Below are 26,088 nucleotides of genomic sequence, written 5' to 3' on the forward strand. Positions count from 1 at the left end.
TCGAGCTCGAGCCCGAGCTCGAGCCCGAGCAGCTCACGAGCCCAAACGAGCTCGAGCCACAACAGTGAGACCAAGAAAATGGGCCTCATTTTAATGATGTAAGAGCCTCATTTGTGGTATTTAATGTAGATTTTTGTTATGGGGCTCGAGCCCGAGCTCAAAACGAGCTTTACGAGCCCAAGCCCGAGCTTTTCTTTTACCAAACAAGCCCGAGCTCGAGCTCAACACAGAGCTCGGTACCGAGCCCGAGCCCGAGTTCTGTGAAACGAGCCGAGCCCGAGCCTCCCCAAGCTCGGGCTCGGCTCGGCTCGTTGACAGGCCTAGTCGGATACCATCCTTCCCTACTCGAAATGTTTGAAGTCCTCAGTCCAAGTTTTCATTACCAACTCCCCACCTGCATCTCCAAACGAAGTGTTTTTACTTTTCTTAATTTTCTTCTCTCTTTTCCTTTTCAAGACTTCGCTCAAGTTCAACACTTACTAAATTGGGTAGCTGTTCGTGAAAACAAGAAGCGGCGATCCAAGTGGCTAAGAATCTTAGCCGGATATGGGAAGATCCACCTTATATTAGTTACATATTTAATAATATGTGATGCTTCCTTGCGCTTGTTGACACCCTCAGGTACCGAAAAAATGCATTAATAAGCAGAAGGACCACGCCTGATCCATGATACCCCTGCTTACCTCACTTAGCACCCATATAAACAAAAAATGACCAGGACCCACCAATCAAATAAAGTTCCCTCGACCTTAAGCAAGCCAGATAGATCTTGGTCAAATTAATATACGTGGGTTGCCACGTTTTAGTTGCGTAACCAATGGCCATTGTGGATGTCAGAGTGGCTGTTCAATGGATTAAAAGATCGTATTAATGAATAGTTTACAATATCATAAGATCAGACACGTAACTTACGAGAGTTAGGCATGCAAAGATGAATACTTTAAACAAATTAATGAATTGCACGAACGCAATTATATTTATAGCCCATGTAACGATTGATGCGATATTTTGAAGCAATTTGACATATTTTGTAGATGATGTTGTGATTGAGATTCAATCAAAAACGATGTTGCCATCAAGATTATGTCAGTGCCGACGCTGCTTGTTGTCTGTGCTACTCTAGTCGAGGTCATATATTATTATCGTAATATGTTTCGTATTATTATGATAATATTATGATACTGTTATTATCATAATAAAAAGCTTAAAGCGCCCTGCAACTTCCATCGACAAAGCGTATCTAACTTCGTTAATTTCGTCTGACTCTTAGTCCAACGTAGCCGCCTCAAATCCATGCCGTCGGGAACCAACCATTTGGGATTAAATGCATCAAGGAACAGTCAGCAAAGTCATGACGTAGGAACATGGTATTCTTCCAACGGGACACCGCGAATCTATTAAAATAAGTTGGTGTGCACTGACTTTGCTACCCTACTTTACTTTATTAGGGAGAAACTTGCCAAAATAGTTCAAACCCTTATAAGTGATGTGGGTCGTAATTTGACACGTCACGGCATGTTTTTCTTCCCAAAGGCATTACAAGGAATTGAATCACTGCCAAAATTTCAAACCCTGACGTTCAGCTTGCAATGGGTAACACCACCAGAATTATCATATAATGACGGCTTTAAGATGTTGGAAGTCTCCTTCCTTTAATAGTTTGTAATGTTAAGAGGAGTTTTTAGTCCCACATTGCTTGTGTAGAGTTTTTTAGATAACTTAATAAGCATTCATATCCTACACATGCTAGAGTAACTTTTTAGTGGGAAGTTGTGGAGGAAAAGCCAATATTATATTATCAAAGATTGGCACTTATCCGTTTTTGCACAAAATAACTGTACTAGCAGTTATGTTTTGAACAGGCACTATTCCAAAGGTTGTGTCACTTCAGAGCTTATTTCAGAGTTATAAATTGCCAATATCCTTCACAGATTGAAATAACTTCTTCTACATAAACTTTTCATTTTCGTTGTTATGGGAAATCCTAGTTTTGCTGGCTAGAATTCTATTTTGGTTTTGTTGTATCCTGGAGCGAATTTGCTGGATCACCAACAGCAACATAGTGGGGCAAAATTCGCTTAAGGACAGTGTTAATTCACGCTTCAAGACCTGTTTCATATACTAGAGTTCCTTCTGTTTCAACATAAGATTCCTTTAAGTTCATTCCCCTCCTATTGCGTTAACTTTTTTTTTAAGAAAAGAACAGTATTTCGCAACTATTTAAAATAATTATTTTCTCAGATAATCTTTTTCATTACTTAAAGTAAGAGTACGTGGCCATTTTTCTGCATGTGTCCCATGTTTTTCTTTTCTATTATGATTTTCACGGATTCTAATATATCTTAATTTATTCTTTTTTGAAGAAACATCCACATGTTATTACTGAGAAGAATCATAATGTGGAACCGGATTACATCAACAACTGAGTGCTGCAATTTCCCATTAAATAATCGTTTTACATTTGAATAGGCATGGGTTGCGTGCGCCATTTTCGCAAGGCAGTGGAGATCAACGTAGCGGGGTGAAAAGTCTACGAATTCTCGTAGTTCAACCGGTGCTTATCACTCTGCTTTGTTTCAGGAAGATTTCTCCAGCGTGTAGGTCTCTTCTTTCACGTGTCGATCAAGGAAAAGAAGTGGGGTCGTTCTTCGGGGGCGATTCTTTAACCGAAACTGCTCAAACATGGACCCGAGAGTTAAGAAGTCAGAAGAAGATTAGGTGGTCGATCGAAGCCCCATGTTTTATGAGACTTCTTTACACTGCCGAAGTGGAACCGGCATTTGCGCTGCATTCCAAAGTCCAGCTCCAGAGGAAGTTTCCTCCTCCAACTGCTGATGCTTGCTTCAGGCTTCAGGCTTCAGCTACCCCAAATTAAACCTACCACCAGGCTTTAGGAAATTTCAAGGTGTAAACTGACGGCTTCGTTTTCTGACTAAAATGATCTAACACCATCCTCTTTTTTTTTTTTTTTTTGATTTAAAGAAGAGGCAGAAAAGAGCCGCCCGATTTTTATTGAAGATTAATCGTATTTACAACAGAGATGAGGAGCAGAGATGAGTACATCATCAAGAGAGAAGAGGAACAAATGCGAGAAAAAGAAGCTAAATGATTCAAAACCAAGTATATGATAATTAGTGGAAAAAAGAATATCATCCCGACCAATAAATAGGTGCATTTAGTGCCTGAAAGTTTCAAAAAAATTTTACAAAAAATTTAAGAAAAAAAAGCATAAATTGCACCATACTAAACTTCTAAAATGCAAAATAATACAAAACAAATATTTTAATACATAAAAAAAAAAGGAAAGGAAAGAATATCTTATTGGGTCTCTTATAAAGATGACTTATAACTGCTAGCTCTTATTAATAACAGTTACTTTATTTCCAGAGAAATCGGTATGTGGCGAAATTAGTCAAAAAAAAAAAAAGAGGGTACTGTTCGATTTCCGACTCCAGAAAGTATCCACCAGATTGGGTAGATCCCCACTACTGAAACATTTGGCGTTCGACTCCCACCATCAGAATTCAGGATGCGGTGAAATCACAAGTCAATAGCTGAACCAAACGCTCTCACGTACACACGCAATTTCAAATGAACGCATGTGGATATGATTTGCGACCAAGTTATTGACGTCGTCCTTCGAGAAGATTAATCAGATCAAAAGGGTGGAAAATTTTCGCATGGTACGCCTGCTATTACTTCCTTCGTGACGGTGCACGTGCCAGTGCACTAGGAAGCAACAGCCATTAATTCGTGTGTGAAATGAGAAGCACGAGTCCTCGATCGACGTCCAAACCGCGTCTGGTCGTGCCGCTTAACGGCGCTACACGTTTCCTCCGAGGCTAAGCAAATCCCATTCCCATTTTGCTCCTCCCTCCCTCTGTTTTTCCAGTGGTGATATCATCACACAGTTTTGCTGACTCGTTCTCACTCTCTTTTCAAACTCCCAAAAGATAAACGGAGGAGAATGGAGACCTCTCTCATGGTTCTAGATGGAAAGGACGCCAAACTTTCAAAACAGCCTCCACTCGTCACCACCATCTCACCCTTACGTGTCACCCAAAACTAAGCCCGAGTGACGATTCAGCAAGGCAGCACCCCGGAACCCCAAAGGGGCTTTTGGATACTCACAAAGATCCACATCATAAGAAAACGATTGCTTGTCGCGTATGAAGTTAGAACTCTGAAGAAGCCTATAAATAGACATATCCGTGCCTCAAATTTTCCAATATTTTTCAGCTTCAATCAAATCCTATCCATAAACTTTTCTTATCTAAGAGATGAAGAGATTTAGAGGAGGTGATCAGGTGGAGAGCATCGACATGGCTAACGTTCTCATGCTTCTGGCTCGGGGTGGGGAAGAGATGGGCCACTTGACCCGAGACTCGCCGGGCCGGGTTTTCGAGTGCAAGACGTGCAACCGCCAGTTCCCGTCGTTCCAAGCGCTGGGCGGCCACCGGGCGAGCCACAAGAAGCCGAGGCTGATGGGCGACGGCCATGGCCAGGCCCAGAGCGCGCTCGCGAAGCCCAGGGTGCACGAATGCTCCATCTGTGGGCTGGAGTTCGCCATTGGCCAGGCCCTGGGGGGCCACATGAGGCGCCACCGGGCCGCAACCGAGGGTTTCAGACCAGGGCTCGCGGAGAAGGAGCCTGATGGGAAGAGGATGCTCTGGCTGGACCTCAACCTGCCGCCAACGGAGCTGCTAGACGACATGGAGTGCCGGAAAGTAGGGCTTAGTTTCGAGTTTGTTGACAAGACTGCTATGGTGGTGGATTGCTTCAATTAAACTTAAATCTGCCATGACCTTTTGGGTTATTGTTTAGTTTTCTTTCTTTTCTTTCCTTTTTTTTTTTTTTGTTTGTTCAGTATATAGTTCCCTTGAGATGAGATACTTTATTATTCCCTTATTTTTTTCTTTCTCCCTATCTTTTCCTTTTTTTTTTTTTCTTTGATGTGGATTGAGATTCAAGTTACCTAGCTTCTTTCGCGATGTCAACCATTGGAGCTGCTTCGAGATTTTTTACAAGTGGATAGAAGAAGAGATTGGAGTAATTTGAGAATGATCCAATGGTTGACATCCTAAACGTGAAAGATACAATCCAAATTCTTTGGATAGTGCAGGCAGCGATTGTTTGGAACCGTGTAGATTTATGAGTGACTTTAGTGGACATGCCTCTCATGCTTCTTTAGTTGAGGAAGAAGATGGGGCTGTGAATTTTTTGCTAATTTAATTGGGTTTGTAAATTTTGAGTCTGATTATGTAGTTACTTCACTCCTGAATCTTTGAATTTCTTATGTTTATGTTGGTCGTTAAATATGCGCTCATGACTAAGTTGCCGGAAATGAGAAATAGATGACATTTATGCCAAGAATATATACAAATTTTATCAAGGCAGTCAAAGATTTTAAATTAATACAAGCGAACACTCCTGGAGTACAAAGAAGGCCGTAGGTCGGGGAGTGGTGCATAGAAATTGGAAAAGCTTTATGCCGGAGATGATTTTGTGTGAATTTTAAGAAAAATGGTAAAAAAATTGAATGATCGTGTTTAAGAAAATAAAATGAAACCTATTTTATGTAAGAAGCAAGCAAAAAAATTTTTAGAGACACAAAATTAGATAAAAAGATAAGTAATTTATTGACAAATAATGCCAACAACCGCAACAAAGATGATGCTTTTCTATTAATTATCTTCAATCATATCAACAAAAACATACTTGTTGCTGGTGGTCCAAACCGAGAACGATTGGCACAGCGGTGTGAACGGGGTTCCGTTTGAGTTGCCTTGGTTGGTGTTGATTGCGCTCCACCTTCCACCGGGAAACCTGCAAGCAAGCCTCGCACCACCACTGGGGTAGTGGGGGCCCTCCGACGATCAAGTCAGAGGAGATTGGAGGAGAAGGAGAGATAATAGTAGCAAGTAAGAGAATGCTCTGGAAGTTCTTGCTTACCCCCCCTCCTCCTCCCAGCCGCATATATACCAGGCTGGGGGGTCTTTCAGGGGGGTTCGTCATCGTGGGGCACGATGGAGCTGCCACTGACACGGCCGTTACAGGGCGTCGTGGGGCAGCGCTGGGTACGGCCATGACAGGGCGTAGTGGAGCTCCGCCTTGTACGGCTGTTACAGGGGATCGTGGAGCAGCGCCAGATACAACCGTTGCAGGGAGTAGTGGAGCAGGAGGCTGCGGCGTGCCTCTGGGGAATAGCCTGTCGTTGTCGAGAGATGTCCGACTCGGGGTCGGGCTGCGGAGACGAAGATGTCCGACTCGGGGTCGGATTGCTGGATCAAGGGGCTGCCGACTCGGGGTCGGGCTGCGGAGCCGAAGATGTCCGACTCGGAGTCGGATTGCTGGATCAAGGGGCTGCCGACTCGGGGTCGGGCTGCGGAGCCGAAGATGTCCGACTCGGGGTCGGATTGCTGGATCAAGGGGCAGCCGACTCGGGGTCGGGCTGCGGAGCCGAAGATGTCCGACTCGGGGTCGGATTGCTGGATCAAGGGGCAGCCGACTCGGGGTCAGGCTGCGGAGCCGAAGATGTCCGACTCGGGGTCGGATTGCTGGATCAAGGGGCTGCCGTAGTCTTCCTGGGCGCGCGTGCCGGTCACGTGGGGCATGGTGGCTAAGTTCCCCCGTAACAGTAGCCCCCCACTTCCGAGCCCGGAACCAGAAGGGGAACGGGTGAAGGGAGTGATGCTTCGAGATTGCCGCCATCCCTCGGAGAGGCGCGCGCGCTTCGAGCTCCCCGCCTTCTTTATGGCGTATGGCGGTTGTTGCTGACCTGGCAGTCTAAGGATTTCGGCGGACATCCTTCCTTAATGGCGTCGATTCGCCTTTGGGGCGCGAGCGACCCTTCGGCAGCCAGGCGTCCTCTGGCGTCACCGAGGCGTCACCCACCTTTCCGCCTATTTAACCGGGGGCCCTCCTCCATCCGCCTTTCTCTTTACAGACATCTTCGAGTTTCTCCTTTGCGCTGCCGTCATTGCCGTCGGACTGTTCGCTTGCTCCTCCTTTGACGCTCTCGGAGCCGTTCTTCCTTCTCTTCCGGTGAGTTGCCCCATTCTTCAATTTAAGGCTCTCCATACTTTCTCCTTTTGTATTAGTGTACTCCAGTCGTTCCGGTCCTTTCCCCCTTCTTGACCCCGTCCTGACCGTAGATTCACTGGCCATTAGGGATGGGCGAAGTGAGAGCAGACCGCATTAAGTCGGAGCTGGTCGCCGAAGACCTAGATAGGTTCGTGGCTCGATACCACCTTCCCGAGGCCTGCAATGTTACGCTCCCGGGGCCTGAGGAGAGGATGTCCCATCCTCCTCCAGGGAAGGTTGCCATCAATGAGGGCATTCTTCAGGCCGGGTTCCGCTTTCCCCCCTCGGACTTAGTCGTTCAGGTGCTTCGGGGTTTAAGAGTGGCGCCGACGCAACTGGTGCCGAACTCCTGGCGCGCCCTGACGGCCTTTCAGGTTCTCTGCCGCATGCACGAGGTTCCCGCCACCCTGAATGTCTTTTGGGAATGCTACGGCCTGAGCGGCCACCCCCAGGACAAAGGGTGGTGGTGCTTTGCGGCGCGGCGAGGGTGCGGCCTCGTCAAGGAGGCTCCTACCTCCATTCACGGCTGGAAGGGGCGCTTCTTTTTCGTTGACGCAGATCCCTCTTGGGGAATCAGGGCAACCTGGGAGACGCCGATGAAGTCCCCGATTGGCCTATCGAGGTTGTCGACGGAGGAATCCGATGGCGTCGCCGTCTTGAAGGGGTTGGTCGCCGAGGGCCGGCTCCCCCCGGTGGCTCGCCTTATTTCCGAGGATACCTTGGTGAACGTAGGTCTGAGCTCGGTCCCCGCTGACCGTGAGCCCGCCACCATTTCTTTTTTAGCTCTTTTCTCCTCTTTCGTCTCGTTCTTTCCTTCAGTTTCTCAACCTCCGACCACCTCGTCCTTTTTGCAGAGATCGACGACGTCATGCGGTCGGACAAGGCAACGGCTGTTGGTAGGACGTCCCTACTGGAAGCAGTCCGGAGGAAGAAACGAGCTCCTCCGAGCGGGGCCCCACCGGCGAAGAAGTCCCGCCGGCAGGCGACTCCGACGCCGACAGACGGGTCCGGACCCACCGATCAGGGGGACGCCGCGGGCGCGGACCGGCAGTTGACGCTGTATCAGCCCTCCGATGCCGAGACTACCGTTTTTCCGGAGGCATCACCTGGGCGCGCCCGAGATGGACGGGTCGGACGTGATCGGTCCCCAGCCCAGCCTTCGACTCGGTCGGCTCCGGATGATACGAGGAGGGACGCGCCGAGGCCCCGGCCGAGCGGGACCCTGTCAATTCCAGGGGCGGTCCCCGCCCCGAGCATGGTCAGCATGACTCTTCCCCAAGCGATGGGTAAGGGTAAGGCTGTAGAACCACCGTCCGACTCCGGGGAGAAGTCGGGGTCGGCCTTCACTTTCGCCGGCGCCCGAAACCTCATCGAGACGGTGCTGCTGGAGAAGGACAGCAGGCAGGTCCGGGAGATGAGGGTCCCTGACGTTGGGGCTGCCAGCTGCGTCTGTCTCATGTCGGTGAGTGTTCTTTTGGTCGCTTTCATCATTTATAGGCTCTGTTGATCCCCGCCTGACGCCCCCGTTTTTCCTATCTCTTAGCTCGCCCAGTACATGATCCGCCTGGAGGAGTGCTACGAGGAACAGGCGAGGCTTCTGGCGAGGGCCGAGAGCCAACTGAAGGCAGTAGAGGAGGGAGGTCAGGCTGCGGTGGGGAGGACGACCAGGGACCTCGAGATGAGGCTCCAGGTGGCCGAAGAGCGGGCACTCGGCTTCGTCTCCCTCGAGAAGCAACTGTTGGAGGCTCAGGAGCAACTCAAGGTTGCCTCGGGTCTCGAGGGCGAGATCAAGAAGGCGGAGGAGCGGGCCGAGAAGCAGTCCCGGAAGGCTGCCGACTACCGGGAGAGGTGGGAGAAGGCCCAGCGGTCAGCCGACAACGCCCGCAACCGAACCCGGTCTCTTGAAGCCAAGCTGGGCGAATTGGAGTCGGCCTTGGAGAAGTCCCGCGCGAGCGACCAGGAGCTTCATTCGCGCCTGGAGGAGGCTGAGGCTGCTCGCATTGCTGCCGAGGCGAAGCACAAGGAGGCTCAGGCTGATCTGCTGAGGGTCTCCTCCGAGGCGGACGACCGGATTGTGGCGAAGGTCTTGGAGGCGAAAGCTCAGATTATGGAGTGGGCAGAGGCGGCGCTGGCCGAGAAGAGTGCGGAAATCGGGCGTCAGGCGGTACAGGCTTATCGTCAGTCCGCCGAGTTCACCCGTGATATGTCGGAGGCGGTACAGGCCTATCGTCAGTCTGACGAGTTCGTCCGTGACATGTCGGACGCGGGGTCCGACTCCTTTATCTTAGGCTTCGAGGAAGGCCTGACAAGGGTGTCGGCTAAGTACCCCGAAATTGACCTGAGTGGGATCTCTCTTCTAGACTCCTCTCCGGCGCCATTGCCTGCTGATTCTCCAACCGCCTCCCTACCCCCTGCGGACGTGCCCGACGTTCCCGACCCGGGGGTTCCTCCAAGCTGACCTTCTGTATTTTTGTTCTTTTCTTTGTGTGTTGGCGTTTTGCCAAGTTGTATGGGTCTCGGCCCTGAAACAATGAAAGTTAATGCAAATAGAGTTTCTTCATTTCACTTTCGTCCTTCTTTTTAACTCTTGGTAGCGTCTCGCTGACTCCCGACTCTTGAAATTCTTCTGGCGCTAGGCCAGGTATCTGAGGGTTAGGCCTTAGGGAATTCTTCCGGCGCTAAGCCAGGCATCCGAGGGTTAGGCCTCAGGAACTTCTTCCGGCGCTAAGCCGGGCATCCGAGGGTTAGGCCTCAGGAAATTCTTCCGGCGCTAAGCCAGGCATCCGAGGGTTGGGCCTCAGGAAATTCTTCCGGCACTAGGCCAGGCATCCGAGGGTTAGGCCTCAGGAAATTCTTCCGGCACTAGGCCAGGCATCCGAGGGTTAGGCCTCAGGAAATTCTTCCGGCACTAAGCCAGGCATCCGAGGGTTAGGCCTCAGAAAATTCTTCCGGCGCTAAGCCAGGCATCCGAGGGTTAGGCCTCAGGAACTTCTTCCGGCGCTAAGCCAGGCATCCGAGGGTTAGGCCTCAGGAACTTCTTCCGGCACTAAGCCAGGCATCCGAGGGTTAGGCCTCAGGAAATTCTTCCGGCGCTAAGCCAGGCATCCGAGGGTTAGGCCTCAGAAACTTCTTCCGGCGCTAAGCCAGGCATCCGAGGGTTAGGCCTCAGGAACTTCTTCCGGCGCTAAGCCAGGCATCCGAGGGTTAGGCCTCAGGAAATTCTTCTGGTGCTAGGCCAGGCATCCAAGGGTTAGGCCTCAGGAACTTCTTCCGGCGCTAAGCCAGGCATCCGAGGGTTAGGCCTCAGGAAATTCCGCTCGTTGGTCGGCCAAGGCTGGCGCAAGCCGAGGCGACCGGTCGGGGCTTCAGGCTAGTTTGCTCCCGGGATGATTATCGGGTTAGCCTGGCATCCGAGGGCCAAGCCTCGGGAGATTCCGCTCGTTGGTCGGCCAAGGCTGGCGCAAGCCGAGGCGACCGGTCGGGGCTTCAGGCTAGTCTGCTCCCGGGATGATCATCAGGTTAGCCTGGCATCCGAGGGCCGAGCCTCGGGAGATTCCGCTCGTTGGTCGGCCTAGGCTGGCGCAAGCCGAGGCGACCGGTCGGGGCTTCAGGCTAGTCTGCTCCCGGGATGATCATCGGGTTAGCCTGGCATCTGAGGGTTGTCAGGCCTCAGGAAATTCCGCTCGTTGGTCGGCCAAGGCTGGCGCAAGCCGAGGCGACCGGTCGGGGCTTCAGGCTAGTCTGCTCCCGGGATGATCATCGGGTTAGCCTGGCATCCGAGGGCCGAGCCTCGGAAAATTTCGCTCGTTGGTCGGCCAAGGCTGGCGCAAGCCGAGGCGACCGGTCGGGGCTTCAGGCTAGTCTGCTCCCGGGATGATCATCGGGTTAGCCTGGCATCCGAGGGCCGAGCCTCGGGAAATTCCGCTCGTTGGTCGGCCAAGGCTGGCGCAAGCCGAGGCGACCGGTCGGGGCTTCAGGCTAGTCTGCTCCCGAGATGATCATCGGGTTAGCCAGGCATCCGAGGGCCGAGCCTCGGAAAATTCCGCTCGCTGGTCGTGCGCCTGTCGCTTGCCGCCCGACGGGATTTCTCCGTGGCCAGCTGCGATCGTGTTTCTCCTCCTCTCCAAGCGTCGCCTGGGGAACACCAGATGGGCATTAAATGCTAATTGAGGGGTTACCTGGGAAATCGGATCGCCAGTTGCTGCTTGCGAGGAGTGTCAGTTAAGCGGCCGCGATACGCGCGTTCTTCGAGGCGGATGCGGCCTGGGCGCGGGCGGAGATATGTGGACCTAGGGGTACAGGCCACCCGGAGTGTCCTGCACAAAGAATGCGATTAAGGAGAATAACGCTTAGGAAATCACGGGAAGATACGCCTCGAGAGCCGGATCGGCTCCGGATTCAATGCGCCCGCATTTATTGGAGCCACCCGCATCGGAACGACCGGGGGGCCGCAGTTTGGCTATAAATATAGGTGCAGGTGCGATGGAGCCTGCCAAGCCGGAGCTGTTCAGGTTGCCATGGATCGTGGGCCTCCTCTCCGGCGCATGGTTGAGAGACCCCTACCGAAGGAACGGGAGGCGCGCCCTTCGCGACTTCCGCCAACTAGCCGTTTCATCTGGGATCAACAAGGAGGTTCTCCCCGGCGGAACTCCGCTCTAGGCGTTTCATCTGGGATCACGTCTCCCCTCCTTGAAGTTCAGCCTCCCGATTGAGCTCCGCACCAGACGCTTGATCCGGGACCGCGCCTCCATATGCTCTTCTCCCTTGTATCCCTTCTCTCCCCTAACACTGGGGAGGACCGGAATATCCCTTGGAGGTGGCGTTCCCCTGGAGGCAGCGGGAGCTTCTTCTGCGGCGGCTCCTCGTCTTTTTCGTGAGGCGTGGATGGCGCCCCTGGGTAGGAGCAGTGTGGACTTCTCCTTCGTCCACTTCTTCTTCATCCGCGCCGGCTCTTCGTCTTTTTCGTGAGACGTCGATGGCGCCTCCGGTTGGAAGCACCCACTTCCGGTGGGATTGCAGCCGCTTCGGATGGAGGTTTCGGGATCCCAGATCTTCAGCTCCTCGGAGTCTCCACCTCTTCTTTACTTTCTTTACACCCTAATTCCCCTCTGGAAATTCCTTGTAATCACACGAGCACGCCATTGTAACCAGAAATTATTGAAATGAAAAGTGTTATACATTTTTGAACTGTCTTTCTGGCATTGTTGTTCTACTGGTAATACATCCGCAGGTTAGCGGAATTCCAGCTCCTTGGAATTTCTCGACCATCTAGGGCCTCCAACTGGCAGGAGCCAGGCCGGTTTACCCAGCGAACCCTATACGGGCCTTCCCAATTTGGCGCTAGCTTCCCACCTTCCGCAGGTTGAGATGCTTTAGCTCGCCTTAGCACCAGATCTCCGATTCTGAAAAGCTTCGGTCGGACCTTGGAGTTGTAATATCGGGCCACCCTCCGCTGATACATCGCCATCCGAACCTGCGCCATTTCCCTCGCTTCTTCCAAGAGATCCAGGTTCCCTCGGAGTTGCTCCGAATTGGCCTCGGGTCGGTGCGCGGCCACCCGAGGTGAGGGGAGTCCGAGCTCCACGGGGACAACGGCTTCCGTGCCATAGGTTAGGCTGAAAGGCGTTTCCCCGGTAGGGGTCCGATGCGTGGTCCGATACGCCCAAAGGACATTCTCGAGTTCTTCGACCCAAGCTTGCCCCGTCCGACCGATTCGCGCTTTGATTCCTTGGAGGATTGTCCGATTTGTGACCTCGGCCTCGCCGTTGGTTTGGGGATGCGACACAGATGTGAACCGATGCTCGATCCCGAACTCCTCGCAGAAGTCACGGAAATGCTTGTTGTCGAACTGTCGACCATTATCCGAGATGAGGACCCGAGGTACCCCAAATCGGACAATGATGTTCTTCTTCACGAACTTCCGGACTTGCGCCTCCGTGATAGTGGCCAGCGGCTCTGCCTCCACCCACTTGGTGAAGTAGTCGATTGCAACAATCAAAAATTTCCGCTGAGCTGAAGCGACGGAGAATGGTCCGAGGATATCCATTCCCCACTGGGCGAAGGGCCAGGGTGCAGTGATTGGTGCCAAGGGGACAGAAGGGACTCTCTGGACGTTGGCGTGGCGCTGGCAGGCGTCGCATTTCCGTACATGATCCTTTGAGTCCTCCAACAAGGTAGGCCAATAATAGCCTTGCCTCATGATCTTGTGCGCCAAGGACCTAGCCCCCAAGTGTGATCCGCAAACGCCTTCGTGGACTTCGCCGAGGACGTAGGCCGCTTTCGAGGGGCGGAGGCACTTTAAGAGGGGGGTGGATCTTTTGTGCAACAATTGTCTGGACAAGCTCATCTTTTGGAAGGTCTCGTAAAACAAAATATCAGCTGAGCTTCCACTATCCACAAGAACACGCCTTACATCATAGTTTGCCATAGTGAGGGAGATCACCATGGCGTCATCGTGGGGGGTCTGAACCCCCTTTACATCTTCATCACAAAAAGTGATTACATTACCGACCCTCTGCCTCTTTGCGACGGCTGCCCCTGACGCTTCAGTCGAGCCCCCTGCGTTCCTCTCGGGCCGGGGGCAGCCCCCAGTGATAGTGTGGATCACGCCCGCGACGGGTCAATTCTGCTCCCGAGGCTCCTGAGGGTTCGGGTCGGCCGGACGCGGGTCTGCGGGGGGACGTCGGTCGTTCACATATCGACCGAGACGCCCTCGGTGGATGAGAGCCTCGATCTCGTCCCGAAGCTGGAAGCAGTCTTCGGTGTCGTGGCCGTGGTCCCGGTGGTACTCACAGTACGCCCGAGAGGGCCTCCTCCCAGGAATCTTCTTCATCTGTCTCGGAACCGGGAGGTCCTCCCGCCCCTTGATTTCCATGAGGATCTGGGCCCGGAGAGTCAGGAGAGGAGTGTACCGGTTGAAACGTCGGGGCGGAGAACGAGGGCGTAGGGCGCCGTTGTTCCTCGCCGGCGACAGGCTTCTGCGCCGACGTTGAGGCGTCGGGCTCCTCCTCTGGCGTGCCTCTTTTCGCCTTTTCTTCCCGAGCTTTGGAAGGATCTCGGCGGCCTCCTTGCTCCGGTGGGCGGACGCCTCCTCGGCGTCCGCATACTGGTTCGCCCGGGACAACAGCTCCGGAAAGCTCCGCGGCAGGCGTTTGTCCAGGGAGAAGGTGAGTCTGCCCTTTCGGAAGCCACGCTTCAGGGCTGAAAGAGCCACCTCCTGGCTCAGGTTCCGGACTTCCAGCGTAGCCTTGTTGAAGCGGGTAAGATAATCCCGCAAGCTTTCTCCCTCGTTTTGCCGGACATCAAAGAGGGAGTCGGAGACCAGTCGCCGCCGGCTACTGACGGCGAAATGGGTGATGAAGAGGCGAGTAAACTGGTCGAAGGACTGGATTGAGTTAGCCTCCAAGCCGGCGAACCACGCCCTTGCCGGGCCACGGAGGGTCGCCGGGAAGGCCTTGCAGAGGAGAGGATCTGATGCTCCGTGGAGGAGCATAAGGGTCCTGAAACTCTCGACGTGATCCCGCGGGTCCGCCGCCCCGTCATAGGGCTCGATCGCCGGCATTTTAAACCCCGGCGGATTCGGGGTCCGCAGGATCCTCGAGGCAAGCGCCGGCTGGGAGGAGATCTCCAAGTCGGCGAAGGGATCTTTGGAGTGGCCCTTCAGGACCTGGAGTTGTCGGTGGAGATCGTCCACCCGCCGGTCCAGGGAGCGCGACCGATGGGTGGGAGACAAGGAGCACCGAGAGGGGGACCGACTGGAGCGCGGGTTCCTTGAGGACTGGGGGATCTGGGAACGCGCCCGGGCCCGCCTCTCGTACCCCGCGCAGCTCCGATGGGAAGGTCCCGGCAGAATGGACCGTGCTCGAGAATCTTCCTCGCGCCGGCGCTCCTCCCCATGGGAGAGGAAGGAGCGCGGGTTGAGGAGGACAGGTGAGCGCTCAGGGAGCAGCGGCTCCTGGGCCCGCTGCGGCGCCCGAGACATCACACCCTGCAGGTTCTGCACTGCCTCCGCGAGGGTGCGAACCTGCTGGGCTAACTGGTCGAACTGAGCGGCTTCGACCATCTGAATGGGAGGTGGAGCGGTGGAGTGTTGCTGAGAATGTGTTGGAGACGCAGCGGCCTCCCGGCCGGAGGCGCGAGAGGCCCCGCGACCGGAGGCATTGGAAGATCCACGACCACCTCGCCGTGCCATTACGATCGCTCTGAGATTCGGGCCCTCCTTCTAGCGCCAACTGTTGCTGGTGGTCCAAACCGAGAACGATTGGCACAGCGGTGTGAACGGGGTTCCGTTTGAGTTGCCTTGGTTGGTGTTGATTGCGCTCCACCTTCCACCGGGAAACCTGCAAGCAAGCCTCGCACCACCACTGGGGTAGTGGGGGCCCTCCGACGATCAAGTCAGAGGAGATTGGAGGAGAAGGAGAGATAATAGTAGCAAGTAAGAGAATGCTCTGGAAGTTCTTGCTTACCCCCCCTCCTCCTCCCAGCCGCATATATACCAGGCTGGGGGGTCTTTCGGGGGGGTTCGTCATCGTGGGGCACGATGGAGCTGCCACTGACACGGCCGTTACAGAGCGTCGTGGGGCAGTGCTGGGTACGGCCATGACAGGGCGTAGTGGAGCTCCGCCTTGTACGGCTGTTACAGGGGATCGTGGAGCAGCGCCAGATACAACCGTTGCAGGGAGTAGTGGAGCAGGAGGCTGCGGCGTGCCTCTGGGGAATAGCCTGTCGTTGTCGAGAGATGTCCGACTCGGGGTCGGGCTGCGGAGACGAAGATGTCCGACTCGGGGTCGGATTGCTGGATCAAGGGGCTGCCGACTCGGGGTCGGGCTGCGGAGCCGAAGATGTCCGACTCGGAGTCGGATTGCTAGATCAAGGGGCTGCCGACTCGGGGTCGGGCTGCGGAGCCGAAGATGTCCGACTCGGGGTCGGATTGCTGGATCAAGGGGCAGCCGACTCGGGGTCGGGCTGCGGAGCCGAAGATGTCCGACTCGGGGTCGGATTGCTGGATCAAGGGGCAACCGACTCGGGGTCAAGCTGCGGAGCCGAAGATGTCCGACTCGGGGTCGGATTGCTGGATCAAGGGGCTGCCGTAGTCTTCCTGGGCGCGCGTGCCGGTCACGTGGGGCATGGTGGCTAAGTTCCCCCGTAACAATACTATATCATAGAATTAATGTAATTATAAAATTGAAACAGTGGCAATTTATGGCCCAACCCGTCAATCAGACACTCGAACGACATGCTTTAAGCAAGTTTGGGTTCGACATACATAAATTTTGATTGTAAATGGGCCTAAATTTGTTTATTAAATAGATTGAATTCAGATTTAAACCTTCGACTCGTTTAATCCGTTTAGACTCATTTAATAATTACGTCGGAGCATTGAATCTATTTAAAATCTGTTTAATCTATTTGAAACCTGTTTAATCTATTTCTGATCTATTTAATCTAACCTACTTAACATATTTAATTAATTTAAATTTATTTAATCTGTTAAAAATTTGTCGAATCTATTTAATTTGTTTAATAAATAAGTTATATGGATTGGATCATGAAGCCTGATCTCTCTCGACCTTTAAATTTCAGACAAAATAGATTTCCATGCCTACCCCTTGACGAGTATATCTACCCTCTTCTTTGCCTGTCTGGAACCTTCTCTTCCTCCCAATTTTGGGCACCGGGAAGAGACGAAGGCATGACCGAATTTTGGGCACTCGGAAGAGATGAAGGCATGCAACAAATGCCCAAGAATCTTAATTCATGCTCAAAACACATGCCAAAGATACCAGGATTCAACCATTGAAACCTAAATTGGGATCCAGCGTCGGGATACTGTGGAAAGAAAAGATGGGTATCGAGAGAGCCATGGCCATGCTCCTTTTCACTGCCATCCATTATTTTCCCTCTCTCCTTTATATTGATTGATCCAACGAGGCTGAAGCAAAGCTACAAATTGATTGTAGACAGAAGTGAGGCAGGTGCAAATTCCTTTCATTTTCAGATTGCTTCGGTTACATAAGCTCTTGTAAGTGGCATCATATTTTGTCTAGTTATTTAAACGTTTTGTAAGCATAAAGAATCATATTTTGTAGAACACCGCCTTTTATTTCTAATTTAGTTCGTGCCTTTTCTTCCGGAGTGTGTCTGAAGTTGAGTTAGTCTTTGTAATAATCACATCGTTCACATTTAAAGATAACTTACCTGATTGTAACAAAAAATTTTGAGTACAGTATATTTCACTCACTGTTAAGTAAAATATTAGTATGATGTCGATGATTATTAGTGGTCGGTATTATGGTCTTGAACAAGGAAAATAATTAGTTTTCAACAAATAATTATTCCTCATTGTTTGGTTGTATCAAAGTCTCTTATATGGGGCAGAGTAAATCAGACTATAATGGCTGTGTATAGTGTAACTGTGGTTTGGTATACATGGAATTCCTTGTGATTTGTGAGCTTTTGTTCTGGGGACTTTGTTAATAAAGTTATCCAATGATTACATGTCCTCTGAATGGTAACTGGGATAATGCTGTTGCATAGGGGTGTAATTTAGCCGAGTTTGATCGAGCTTGGGTATGATTATAGTTTCGTTTAAACTCAATTTTGAGTTTGAAAACTCAGGTCAAGCATGATTGGTTTACCAATATTCCGAGCACAATTGAAGCTTAATTTTGCACTTTGCTGAGCATAAGTCTAATTGGTTGGCTTGAAATCCCAAATTGAGCTATAAATCAATTCAAGCTTGAACCATGCTCGGTTCAATCTTGATTTCTAGCTTGGATCAAGTTTGATTCATGGATTGGTTCACATCTGATTTGGCATTTGGTGCATTAAGAGTTTTAGAAACATAATACTGAAGATGCTATTGAATGTGCTATCATTCGTTGGATCATAAAATATTAACAAAACCATCTCACAAAGTTATAATTAGGCAAGCTGTGGTTACAGTACCATCTATATCAGTCACATGAGAAAAATCAGTATCTTCATTGTACAAGAAATTTGTGAAAAATTATCAGCCAAAGAGGAAAAAGAAAAGGATCGTTGGAAGGCCTCGGCTTTCCTCTCTTTTCTTTCACCTTTTCCTTGCCTTCTTTTGGTTTATTTAGTCCATGCTGTGATGGGGTTAGATTCTTATTGCTTAATATATTGCTGCATTGGGCCTTCAGAACCGTGCTTTCCAGCGACCTGGGGTCGAGGATCTCGGGAGGCACGTCAGGCTCTGCGGCTGGGTAGTCCTCCGCAGGGTTCATGGTGGGCTGGTGGCCTTACCTTCCTTAACCCTAGGGATCCCTTTGGGATTGTTCAGGTGCGTTTGTTTCAGGTTGCTCATGGTTTAGCTTTCCTTCGTGCATTATTTTCCTTCTTTTGAGATTTCTTTAGTTGATAGGATCTTCTTAATTATTGTTAATGGAGTGGTGCTCACCAATGTCACTGAATATTATTCTTATTTTTTAAATCATAAATTGCACTGCTTTTTGATCATTCTTTAAATTAGATGTGTTTCTTGATCCTTGATGAGAAAATGGTGCTGAAAGATTTCTGTTTTTTTTTCTCTCCATATTTCAATGTTATTTGGTCATTCTTTAATCAATATCTGCCATCTTGATAGGGAATGTTGCTGATGGATAACTCTGGTTGATGAGTATTTGATCTCCATCGAGGGTATTGTTCGTGCTTGGCCAAAGGAATCTATAAACAAGAAGATGAACATTGGGTCTATAGAGGTATGACGGAGACTCCTATTGCTTAATATATTGATGTATTGCTTGATAACCTGTCTGCTTAAATATGAAGGTTCGTTTTTCTTTTTAACTAATTTCAATGACCTCATATTGTGAAAGAAAAGAAGGCAAGTTGAAGATGGTGCAAATCATTACCATTGCTCTGTTCTGCTGTTATATACCTTGGCGTTTCTTGATTGCTTGTTCCAATAGGCCCTCCCACCCCTCTTTCACTGCACCAAATCCTGAAGATATGGATGATCTCTCTTCAGCTCGTGCTTTGGCTTATGGCGTGGTGTATAAAGGAATTGAGGTAACATATTTTATTCTTCTGTTATTTATGTTGTTTTCCCCATTCATCATAACTGGCATCTGGTCTATAAAGCCCCATATTTTATTTTTGGTATTTATTTTTGCACATAGAGATGTGAGGAGTTCATGTGCTTTCCTTAATACGGCACCATTAAGAACTTTGGCACAACGCCCCTTCCATTTAAGAACTTTGGCCATGGCTCTTTCGATGCCCATCTTTTCTTTCCACAGTATCCCGACGTTGGATCCCAATTTAGGTCTCAATGGTTGAATCCTGGTATCTTTGGCATGTGTTTTGAGCATGAATTAAGATTCTTGAGCATTTGTTGCATGCCTTCATCTCAAGGAACAATCCAGACTTATCCATCTGATACCGATTAAAGAATGACCAAATATCATTGAAATATAGAAGAAAAAAAATAGAAGTCTTTCAGCACCATTTCCTCATCAAGAATCAAGAAACACATGTAATTTAAAGAATCATCAAAGAGCATTGCAATTTATAATTTAAAAAACAAAAATAATATTCAGTGACATTGTTTAGCACCACTCCGTTACCAAGACCCTATCAATTAAGGAAATCTCAGAAGAAGGAAATAACGCGCAAAGGAAAGCTAAACCACGAGCAACCTAAAAGAAACGCACCTGAACAATCCCAGGGGGATCTCTAGGGTTGAGGAAGGTAAGGCCGCCGTGACCCCCAGGTCGCAGCAGAGCACGGCTCTTGAGGCACAATGCAATAGGAGTCTCCATCATACCACTATAGATCCAATGTTCATCTTCTTGTTTATAGATTCTTTTGGCTGAGAATAAACATTCCGGAGATCAAATACTTATCAACCAGAGTTATCCATCAGCAACATTCCCTATCAAGATGACTGATATCGATTAAAGAATTGCCAAATAACATTAAAAAAAAATAGAAATCTTTCAGCACCATTTCCTTATCAAAGATCAAGAAACACATGTAATTCAAAGAAGCAATTTATGATTTAAAAAACAAGAATGATATCTAGTGATATTGGCGAGCACCACTCCATTACCAAGGATCAAGAAAACCCTCGAGCAACCCGAAGGAAACGCACCTGAACAATCCAGAGGGATACCTAGGGTTGAGGAAGGTGAGGTCGCCATGAACCTGACGCGCCTCCCGAGAGCGCGGTTCTTGAGGCACGACGCAACGGAGAACTCGTCGGGGTTAGGGCCGGGGATCGGAAGGGGGAGGAGAGACCGAAGACTGCGAGGTGGAAGAGAAGAGAGGGGAAGCGAACTCTCTACAAGTCGGGAGTCTTGAAGGGAGTATGCGGAGGGAGCGAGCGAGACTGGCGAGGCGAGGGGAAAGGAAGGGAGCGACGCGAAGGACCGAAGCCATTGGCGGTGGCCTCCGGATGAGAGAAACCCAGCGGGTTTCCTTCAAGCCATTTTATAGGTTCCTCCTCTCTTATTCTACATGGGTCGGAGACACGTGCGACGCACCAGTTTCGGATAGTATCTGGGCTGTTAACAGGCCCCCTCATGTCCTGTTAGACCCAACAGCGACCCCTTATGACTAGAAATGACCCGATCATCATTAGTTTGCTTGTTAAAATAACTGATGCACTTCTTCATCGTTGGCATGATTGCTTCTCCAGACGCTATGAAGGGTTGCACTAGAGAGTGTAGTTGGGCACCTGGTCGTTCTTGAACATGCGCTAGGGCTGGAAGTGGGCCGGCCATGTCTCTACTCAAACCCGGCCTGATTTTTTCTAGCTTCGGGCCGGGCTTAGGCTTAAAAATATTTGGATAACTCATGCCCAAACCCAGCCTGAATTATCCATTTGGGCCAAAAATTGGTCCGGCCTGAACTCGATTGAAGTTTAATATTTCATAATATTGCTTCGTAAGAAAATGAGTTAGTTAAACATTACTCCCTGCGATAATACAAGTAAGTGATACAACTCAGTTAGGCCCAATTTAATTTGTTCTTTATTTTCTCATTATTTTCTCTAAATAACAATATACAAAAATAAATGGATTCAAGCCTAAATTTGGACTCTATTTCAAGCCTTATTTAGGCTCAAGCCCGGGCTAGGCTTATAACATACCCGAGCCCGGTCCAAAAAATAAATGCTCTATATTTAAATCCAAATCCGGTTTGAACTTTTTGAGGTCTAACTTGAAGTCAATCCGGCCCAATGAGTTTCAAGCCGGCCCAAGCCAATTTTCAGCCCTAACATGCGCCGTCTATAATGTCCTGATAGAAGGTTTTTAGAGACCCAGGAATGGCAATTGTTTGTGGGTAAAAGTCATTCAGTCCAACAACACATTCGATGCAAGTGTTATCCATCTCCTGCAATTGCTTGTTGACATGATAGCCAATATTGGTTGCCTCGAGTACCCCGGTGATGTAGGTCAACGTCAAGGCCCATCACATAAAGAGAAATGCGAGCCCATAAGCCTGGCCGACTTTTGTAAGCAAGCTGTGCTGGTTCTATAAGTTTTGGACCCATTTGGTAGGCCATATCATTATAGTAGTTTTGTACGGCACCCTAATTGCACCTCAAAGTCGTGCACGCAGCCCATAACGGCCGCCGATTTTTGTAGGTCTCATTCATCTGCATCTCAAAACAGCACCATAAAGAACCAGTGGCCATGATTGACTGCATGCATGGGATACGGGTGTACTCAATGTAGGCCCTAATCTCTCCTTTTTTTTTTTTTTTTTTTTTTTTTTTTTTTTTTTTTCAAGGATTGGATTTGGTTGGCTCTTTCCTAATAGCAATTATTTTCAAATTAGGCTCAGGGTGATCCTACTCAAGCCCATACCGGAAACCAAATGAAACCAATTGCTTCAAGATCAAGCCATCTGACCCATCTGCCTTGATTATATCCTGCTATCAGCTCCAGCCCGACCACAACCTATCTCAGGTCCAACTCAATAGCTGAAAATTCCTCCCTCGATGAATTAAGGCTTATCCCTTTCGCTTAACAACTAAAATTTCTGGGTTAGAGTCTTTGATTGCTCATATTCAAGCATTTGAGGCTTGCCCCTTCCATTTTTTCTGAAACAATTCTAGGAGCATGCATTATAGTCTACGAATTTGCCCAAAGACTCCTAGATAAAACATTCAACAACCTCAGTAGATTGCGTCCATCTCATTCTCACAAACCGTATCCATCTCATCTCGCACGTCTCTTGACTCACAAAGGATAGATTATACTCATGATGAGTCATTGAATCTGATCCACGTCTCTCTGCTGCAGTCCAATAACATGTGATGTAAATCAGTAAATTTACCAATGAAAACAACCATTCTATCATCACTTGGGAGATTTTATCTGAGAGACCCATATCTCTATTTCATCTTTTTTGCATTTTCTTCTATTGTCTGACTCTTTGGGCTATTCTTACACCCGGTGTATATGAGCTGCCAATTATACGCGTACCCAATGTATTAGACTTTAAGGTCCTTCATGCCACTTTTAGACACCGAGCCTGCAGCGCCGCAATGGATTAATTAAGTGGTGTCATTACATGATGATCTATTTTTTAACTGTATTTAATCTTACCCAACGGCTACCAACAATTCGCTTAAATCTTTTTTTTTTTTTTGGTGAAAACGGCAATTTCATATAGCTCTAACGTGAGTACACCTTGCCATATCTGAAGAAAGCAAAAAATACAGTGGGGGCGGGAGCCCCGCCGTGGAAGTCCAACAAAAATCCCCTGAATGTCGTGCAACGTAAGAGGCGACCCAGTCTGCCACACTGTTCGCCTCCCGGAACACATGTACTGCCTCGAAGTCGTCCATCTCCAATGCCATCCTGCGGGTCTCCCGAATGAGAGGATGTCCATCACCATATCTGTCCGCACCCTGAATCCAGTCGATCACTATAGAGGAATCCCCCTCGAGATGCACCCGCCTAGCGCCAAGCACCCGTCTCGCATAGGACACACCCTCCCAAGCTGCCCGTAGCTCGGCACCCACTACTGTGAGCCCAGGCGTATATCGGCCACCCGCCACTACCAGCCGTCCAAGATGATCTCTGATGACAAATCCAACCCCGCCGGACCTGCCCTCTAATGCAACACTACCATCAAAACTCACCTTGAGATAGCCGGGGGGTGGGGGCACCCAAGAAGCAAACACAAACCTGGGCGCTAGAACAGCACAATGAGTACCCCAGATGTCCCTGGCCGTCCCGGGAGGGCACAAGTCGAGGCTGGAAGAAACCTCCCCAGCCTGAAGTACAGCTCTGTCCACCACCATCCTCGTCGTGAGCCTCCTGTCCTCAAACAGACGTGCATTCCGATCCAACCAAATATGGTAGGCCAGATATGCTCTAAGTATACCCGCCTGGACGAACCTAGGGCTCCGCATGGAAGCCCGCAACATATGTAACAGATCCTGTGCCGACTCCACTGAACAAGGAAGAGGAACCGGTGACCTCCTCCATATCTCCCTAGCCCTGGGGCACTGCAGAAGGACATGCTCAATGGTCTCCACCACATCTGTGCACAACACACAAAACTGGGGGATCCACACTCCCCGCCTGACTAGCACACTTCTGGTAGGTAGGCATCCCTAGGCCACCTTCCAGATAAAAAGTGCCACCCGCGGATGGATACGCATCCTCCAAATCCATCCCCCCTCGATCTGCCTGACTGGCTCCCCACTGAAAAGTACCATAAGATCCCTAGCCCGCACCTGTGACCGCCCCGATGGTACCCAAATCAGCCTATCAGACTCCCCTCTAGAGGGCACCGGAATAGCCAAGATCAACTCTGCCAGCTGCTCCCCAAACACCTCTCGGACCAACCCCACCCTCCACCTGCCCTCATCTGGGAACATCAGATCGCTGACCCTACAACCGGCTAAGCGTCCGGAGTCCACCATGGTGGGCAAGCGGCTGATCGGCTGCGCAGTCACCCAACGGTCCTCCAGCACATCAATCGAGCGTCCATCACCAACAGCCCATCTGATCTCCGGCAGTACCGCCCCAGCTCTGGCACACATCTCCCTCCACACTGGAGAGTGGTGACGGGCTGCTCTCCCTCCAGGAATCAAAGCTCCATACTTAGCCCTCAACAACGAGGACCACATGCAATCGGGCTCCATAACAAATCTAGCGACATGTCGCGCCGCTAGAGCCTCCCGCCTCACCATCAAAGACTGTACCCCTAAACCACCCCTCCTCGTCGACTGACACACCACCTCCCATGCCAGCAGATGAATGCCATCTCTACCACCCTGCCTCCCCCAGATAAAACATCTGAGAAGCTGCTCAATGGTCCTCAAAACCGCCACCGGGATGAATGTAGTAGAAAGTAGATAAGTAGGGATCGAGGAAAGGACTGACCGAACCAGCGTGATCCTCCCCATCATGGATAGTGAGTGCCTCTGCCAACCCTCCACCCTCTGCCGGATGCTAGCCTCCAGAAAAGTACAATCCCTGCCGCGAAGCCGCCGACCAGACAGCGGAACTCCCAGATACCTCAACAAGCCATCCTGCTCAGCCACCCCCAAAATCTCCATGATAGGGTTCTTCTCCTCTCGTCTGGTCAACGGGCTGAAGCAAACTGCAGATTTCGAAAAATTAACCCGTTGACCAGATATAGCACAGTAGTCCCGTAGAACCCTACCCAGCACTCGGGCGTCCTGTCGTGTCGTCCGGGCCAGTAGCAAAAGATCATCCGCAAACAGCAGGTGAGAGATCGCGGGGGCACCCACTACCGGTCTGTAAGCATCCAGCTCCTGAGAAGATACAGCCTGATGCAAGAGTCTGGATAAAGCGTCCGCACAGATAATGAACAATAGGGGAGAAAGCGGGCATCCCTGCCGCAAACCACCTGACGACACAAAGAAACGGGAGGGTGTGCCATTCACCAAGATGGCGAAAGAAGGAGCCCTGACACAACCCATAACCCACTGAATCCAAGTCTCCGGGAAGCCAAACACCTGCAGAGACTGGTGGACAAAGTCCCACCGCATCCTATCATAGGCCCTCTCCATATCAAGCTTGACCCCCATCAAGCTCCTCCTCATCGGGGCCCTCCCCAGATCGAACATGAACTCCTGAGCTATCAATACATTGTCGGAGATGCTCCGACCACCTATGAAAGCACCCTGCTCCAAACTAATCAATCTCGGGAGTAAGTCCCTCATCCTGACAGCAAGAATCTTCGCCGTTGCCTTATACAAAGTGGTACATAGGCTGATCGGTCGAAAGTGACCCGGCTCAGTAGCATCCTGCCGCTTCGGAATCAAGGTGATGAAGGTCCTCTGCCAATCCGGTGACATCATAGCTGTGGAAAAGAACTGCTGTATGGCCGCCGTCACATCCTGTCCCACTACCATCCAGTACCTCCGGAAAAACAACGGTGGAAAACCATCTGGCCCTGGTGCCTTCTCCCCCTCAAGAGACCACACTGCCGCCCTGATCTCCTCCTCTGATACCGGTCTAATCAGTGCATCTGTCTCCTCCTCCGACACCCTCACAGTAGGCATCGGCATCTCCACTCGACTCCCCCCATCCAACGGCTCCGTCCACCTCAATCTAAAGAAACTCTCCATAATCCTCCGAATCGTGTCCGGGTCCTCCGACAGCTGCCCATCCTCCCTCCTGATAACTCTGATCCTGTTCTGATGCCTTCTGATCACTGTCGCCTGATGAAAGAATCTAGTATTCCGATCTTCCTCCAAGATCCACTGGACCCTGGACTTCTGTCTCCATAATGTATCCTGCTGCCTGAGTAGGGAATCATGCAAGGCCAAGTGCGATCTGAGCTCCCCCATCTCCACCTCCGATAACCCTCCCATCTGTACCTCCTGAGACTGTAATCTGTCAATAGCCGCCTCCTCCTCCTCTGTTCTCCTGAAGATGTTCCCCACCTCCTCACGATTCCACCTACGCAACCGCCGCCTGGTCAACTCCAACCTCCTGGACACCCGATACATAGCATCACCCCTCACAGGTGTACTCCATGCCTCCC

General features: G+C 50.5%; 1 protein-coding gene and 2 long non-coding RNA genes across 7 annotated transcripts; 2 read left to right on the plus strand and 1 right to left on the minus strand.

The window, feature by feature from the left end:
* The first annotated feature begins 3,954 nt into the window (after nucleotides 1-3,954).
* LOC103720004 (uncharacterized) lies at nucleotides 3,955-5,281 on the plus strand. The gene has a single exon (XM_008809508.6). The coding sequence runs from the start codon at nucleotides 4,281-4,283 to the stop codon at nucleotides 4,785-4,787; it is 507 nt and encodes a 168-aa protein (XP_008807730.2). The 5' UTR covers nucleotides 3,955-4,280; the 3' UTR covers nucleotides 4,788-5,281.
* An 11,542-nt stretch (nucleotides 5,282-16,823) lies between these two features.
* LOC149751072 (uncharacterized) lies at nucleotides 16,824-19,213 on the plus strand. 5 transcript variants are annotated; one of them, XR_016398849.1, is made up of 3 exons: nucleotides 16,824-17,104; nucleotides 18,249-18,388; nucleotides 18,692-19,213. It is a non-coding gene; the product is annotated as an uncharacterized LOC149751072 (long non-coding RNA). The 5 variants fall into 5 exon arrangements; XR_016398846.1 differs by having other exon boundaries at nucleotides 16,824-17,057; XR_016398848.1 differs by lacking the exon at nucleotides 18,249-18,388.
* A 370-nt stretch (nucleotides 19,214-19,583) lies between these two features.
* LOC120112914 (uncharacterized) lies at nucleotides 19,584-20,633 on the minus strand. Its single transcript, XR_005514594.3, has 2 exons — nucleotides 20,201-20,633; nucleotides 19,584-19,981 (listed from the first exon to the last, which is right to left on the minus strand). It is a non-coding gene; the product is annotated as an uncharacterized LOC120112914 (long non-coding RNA).
* Nucleotides 20,634-26,088: the final 5,455 nt, after the last annotated feature.

Source organism: Phoenix dactylifera, chromosome 17, assembly GCF_051530095.1.
Source record: "Phoenix dactylifera cultivar Ajwa chromosome 17, Ajwa_hap1_PhDact_Kaust_v1.1, whole genome shotgun sequence".
In the NCBI taxonomy this organism is placed as follows: Eukaryota; Viridiplantae; Streptophyta; class Magnoliopsida; order Arecales; family Arecaceae; genus Phoenix; species Phoenix dactylifera.

Excerpts from the sequence above, each read along its gene's own strand:
- LOC103720004 (XM_008809508.6), top strand. The coding sequence starts at position 4,281 with ATGAAGAGATTTAGAGGAGGTGATCAGGTGGAGAGCATCGACATGGCT.